The sequence below is a fragment of the Limulus polyphemus genome, unplaced genomic scaffold (assembly GCF_000517525.1).
Source record: "Limulus polyphemus unplaced genomic scaffold, Limulus_polyphemus-2.1.2 Scaffold6076, whole genome shotgun sequence".
NCBI classification, from domain to species: Eukaryota; Metazoa; Arthropoda; class Merostomata; order Xiphosura; family Limulidae; genus Limulus; species Limulus polyphemus.
This window is the reverse complement of record NW_013671686.1, coordinates 25,128-30,280: the sequence shown is the minus strand read 5'-3', so window position 1 is coordinate 30,280 and position 5,153 is coordinate 25,128. Positions and strand designations below refer to the sequence as shown.

Below are 5,153 nucleotides of genomic sequence, written 5' to 3'. Positions count from 1 at the left end.
TGCTCCATTGAAGAGGCAGTGTTCACAGCTATGCAAATAGATTTATCACTTCCTTAATGTTTTTACAAGCTTGAACTTTGTGGTAACTTTCAGGCCAGGTTTACAAATGACGTTAACTGTACCACTCTAACTTACTTGTACAAAGTTAAATAATATGTGCGAAAGGTAACACAAGTGTATAAGATACATATATGTGTAGCTATAATTTATTTGTTTGTTAGACGGAGCTGTGAGTTGTAATGATGACGTTATTATAGAAAACTTTAATGATATAGGCCTAGAACGCTCTAGAGAATTCTGTGTCAGATGTTATTGTGAATTCGAGGTTAGAGTACAAACACAAAGTTTAATGAGCATAAAAAAATATCGTCAAGAAGGTGGTAACTTGTTTCTAGATGGTTGAATGAATAAGTTAGTGTGTTTTTCATTTTAGTTGTTCACTAAAATAAAAAACAGACTAACTGATTCATGGACCATTCACTAGGGGTGCTTGTTACATAAATGAAGAAATGACTATAGATTTTTTTTTCTAAAACGTTTCTTTACCTTTAAAAGATTCTTCCCTTCATCTTTTTTTTTTTCATTTACTCACTTAATATGAAACTCACAATTTATCCCAGATAAGAATAGCTTATATAAAGTTATAATCACGAAATTATTATGGATAGTTTTTTTAACAAATATGTTTATTTAATTTAATTAGATGAGCTCACTATTTTATTTGATTATATTGCAATAAATGATTTAACTTCCTTTCCTTGAAAGTTCTTCTCCAGATGGTGCGAAATTTTTCGTGTCTACTGGCCCTGAGAGTAATAAGACAGAGTGGTTTTGTTTATTTAAGAGAGGGGGAGAAAGCAGGACAGAAATCGAAGAAACAAGTTGTATAGTAGTGGGGCTATCATCACGGTCTGTATACCTTTTGAAACAAACCTTACGCTGTTTTGCATTATTAGTACGTGATAAACTACTTTAAGGAAAAATCAAAATGCCGTTGAAATTTGCAGCAAATATATCTACTATGTTTAAAGAGTATGATAGTTTAGTGGACAGATATGAGGCTGCTAAAAACATGGGTTTTAACGCTGTAGAAAGTCAGTTTTTGTATAATTACCCGTTAGAGGACATCTCGGCAGCAAGGTCAAAAGCAGGAATAACACAAGTTTTGATAAATTCTGCTCCAGGTTTGGAAACATTAATTTTTTATTTTATTCTTAAGTAGGGGAGATTGGTCTAACTAATTTATTTGCTCATATTCCAATTATTTGGTATATTTTTTGTTGTTTTTCTTGTACAAAATGCACAAATTATTTTATTTAAATAACGCATAGATTGGAATTTTGAAAATTAATTGGAAGACGGCAAAATATCTTTTTTCTACGTCTGCTTAATTTTTTTTTGTAACGTCATGTAACATGTAAGGAGAGCAAAATACTTTTTGGTCCATCTTGGCCATCCCACAAACTAATCATTAAGAAACAAATAAAAAAAACAATTCAAAGCTAGCCCTTATCATTCAAATATTTATGAAGCTTTAAAACTTCCTTAAATTTATAGCATCCACCACATGTGAAGGCAACCCACTCCAAAGGCCAACTACTCTATTGGAAAAATAAAACAACTGAAGAGGACACCTACCTTTTCAAAAGTTGTATTTTTATCTTGTAGTCCTACCATTTTCACCATTAAGTATGAAAAAGGATCATGCATCAATACTAAATTCCTTTAAACTCCTCAATCAGATCCCTTCTAACTCCTTTTTTTTTCAAGAGGAAATAATATCACATGTTGAAACCTGTCTTTGTATGACAACCTTTCAATCCCAGATATCATCCTAGTAGCTCTCCTCTGAACCTTTCTAACAATTCAGTGTCCTTCTTAAAAAAAGGAGCCTGAAACTGAATACAATACTCCAAATGTGGCCTAACCAGTGACATTTATAATGAAATTATAACCTCCGAGTTATATTCAGTATTTCTGTTGAAACAAACTACTATCAACATCACATTCCTTGGATATCAGAACAGACTGATCAACCAAAACACAAGATCTTTTTTCTTCCATTACATTCAGGGCTATTCCCATCAAAACTATACTTATAATTAAAATGATGACAACCCACATGTGTTACTTGGCATTTATAATAACTAAAAGCCATCTGCCATTTATTCACCAAATCACCAAATCTTTTTGTAAAGCAGCATTCTCTTCCTGGCAGCCAGCAGCACCTAAGGCCTTAATATCATCAGCAAGCTTCAGTAATTTATTGATCATTCCTTTATGTTGTTGATGTAAATAAAGAAAGAGCAAAGACCTTAACACTAAGCCCTAAAGTACGTACCTCACTTGTGATATTTAAACAGTTATGTTACAGTTTTGGAAGCTTTCAATATATAATTTTCCATATTGGGAATTTTGTGTATGTATATATAAAGAGTATAAAAGAACTTATTATTTTATTTTATAATTCACCACCAGATGGCGATTTTCATTGTGTTAATTCTCATTTATGTCATTAATCCTTTCCCACTGTCCATACAGCCTATTTAAAGAATATCTTTCTTCCTACCACACTATGAATGAATGTTGTGGAATTTTACTTGACATTTCAAGAAAATTGCAGTCAATGATAACATGAGTATACAAGAGGGTGATTCCTGAACAATGTTTTCGTATTGTTTGTAACCACTGTCTGCATTATGAAAACAATGGCAAAAAGGTTCATCTTAACCATCATATGAAAGATGAATGGAACGTCAAATGATTCTCAGTACAACTAAGTAACCAAACTGTTCTGAAAACTGAGCCACAATTCTTACATGTCTTATCAGTGAAAACTTGGACAGCCACTTCAAAAGCAAGAATCCAAGCAACCAGAAAATTGATGAAAGTTGGCGAGAAATCTTAAGAAAACAAGAGGGAATCCTTAATAGCCATGGCATTTGAAATTCTTTTAGGCAGGATGAGAGTAAATCTATGAGACTTTTGTTTCCCTTTTTATTAGCTATATTTTCTGCCCCAGCAATACCAAACATGGGGTGCTCGTATACCCAATTCAATTTTACTACTCATCAGGATCTCTACCAGCCTACCTTCAAATTGAAATTCTTATAGGCAGGATTAAAATATAATGAGACCTTGGGTGTGGTCAAATACATCACTCGAAAAGGTTTGGCCTCCTGAGTCAAAGACTGTAATTAGATCTCAAATCAGTCAAGAGTCATGATGGAGCTATGAGCTAAAAGTTTGTGCTTGAAGAACACAAAAAAACATAGCCATTCTATGAGCCACTCGGCCGTGGATAATAATAGTGACAGAAATCAGGAAGAGAAAAGTATGTCTACAGAGAAGTCTAATTTCAACTTGTCTTGTACCACTGCAAGAAGTACAAGTGAGAAGTTTGGAAAAAGAAGTACTGAATAAGTAGGGTTATGTTCACCAAGTTTTTGGGAAGTTACCAACCAGTTCAGTGAAGTCCAAAAAGCCAAGGATAACCTCAATTATGGACTGAATTAAGACTAAAATAAGAACATAAGAAAGATTGGAAATGAGCAAAGGCCATTTGGCCGATCTTGATCATTTGTTTGTTGATCCAAAAAATCTCGTAAAGCTAGTTCTTAGAGGATCTCGAAGACTCAGCTTCAACAGTATGGCTGGACAGTTCATTTCAGACAACCATAACCGTTTATGTAAAGAATTCCTTCTATTACCAATTCTAAATATGTCTTTGGTTAATTTTCAAATGAACTCAACAAGGACTTTGGTTTTAAGGTAATAGGAGTAGAAGATGCTTGTGTATAACCTGTTTTTGTTTTGGGGGGATTTTTGAACCTTACTTTTGCACTATTTGTACATTTAAAAGCTTTCTTACAGTTACTGTGCAGTGTGTGTTTTACTTATTAGAACTTTATTGGCATTCACTTACTTGTTGATCGTGATTTTTATTTATTTGATTACTAATTATTTATTATAATATAACAGTTTCAATGTGATTTGTGAAATATATGTAAACTTTTTCAATTAACTAACTGCTTGTTAATGTTTATAGACAAATCCTCTTTTTTTTTTCTACCATTTTGAAATTTCTATTGTTTTCAATTCAGAAATTTAAAACATTTTCAAAAAATACAGTGTTTGTAGAAAATAAATGATTTTTATGAAATTTCTCAAGCTAGTTATTTTTGGAAAAGAGAATATTTAATTGTCTCAAAATCAGAATGTTTTTGGTCCTGTCAGTAATGGCGAGAAGTATAAACAGCATATTTATTTGTGTATAAAAATCAATATTTTCTTTCAATTGCATCTACAGGTAATATTGAAGCAGGAGACTTTGGCTTTGCTTCCAAACCACACTATGAAGCTGAATTCATCAGTTCTATGGATTTGAGTATGACGTATGCTAAGGCATTAGGTTGTAAAATGTAAGTCTTTTGACACCCAACTCTAGGAAGTAACTTATTAAACACTGGAAGGTATGTTGAAGAAGGATGTAAAAAATTGTCTTTCTAGTGTACCTGCTCTGTAATTAAAGTGATGTTGCTTAATATAATCAATAATCGAAACTGTCGGTACTTGGTGAAACCCCGTAATTACAGAATTGAGAAAAACAATTTTACGTTTCAGAAATACTTTGTTTATTAACAACCATGGTTTCACCAGTAAAATCACCATCGGGTACAGACTGGAATGGTTTGTAAACAGGTTTAACCAAAGAACAGGAAGCAACCTTGACATTCACCTTGAGACAGGTTGGTTTGGTCACTTAGAATTTTTTCTGGATTTCTTTTATTTCTGGATATTATTTATTTCTAAAATTTCCAGCCTGTTAAGTTTTTTAACTATTTCACAGGTATGTAAATTGTTGCAGTTTTTTTTTCGAGATCAAATTGGTGTTTATCAACCTGGTGTATTTACGTGTTTTACACTCACAAAAAAGAAACCTATCATTCTATAGGTATTTGAAGAACTTGTAGCATTTTGCCACAGTTTAATTCTTCGTATTGTTAGCTGACACTGGGCAGCTGGTACATAATTAAATAGAGTTGTTTAAACATTTGTTTAACTACAAGTAACAGCTTGGAATGGTCTATTCTTTCATTGGGGGTGTGTCTGTGAACCAGACTAGTTTCGGAGAATTCCACTCCTCATCAGTG

At 32.7% G+C, this 5,153-nt stretch overlaps 1 protein-coding gene across 1 annotated transcript in view; it reads left to right on the top strand.

Moving 5' to 3' along the window:
* Positions 1–805: 805 nt before the first annotated feature.
* Positions 806–5,153, top strand: part of LOC106473326 (putative hydroxypyruvate isomerase) — a 16,267-nt gene continuing 11,919 nt past the window's right edge. Inside the window, exons 1-2 of the mRNA XM_013934008.2 lie at positions 806–1,184; positions 4,310–4,421. Coding sequence (XP_013789462.1) covers positions 989–1,184; positions 4,310–4,421 — 308 coding nt within the window. The 5' untranslated portion in view covers positions 806–988. The remainder of the gene's footprint in view (positions 1,185–4,309; positions 4,422–5,153) is intronic.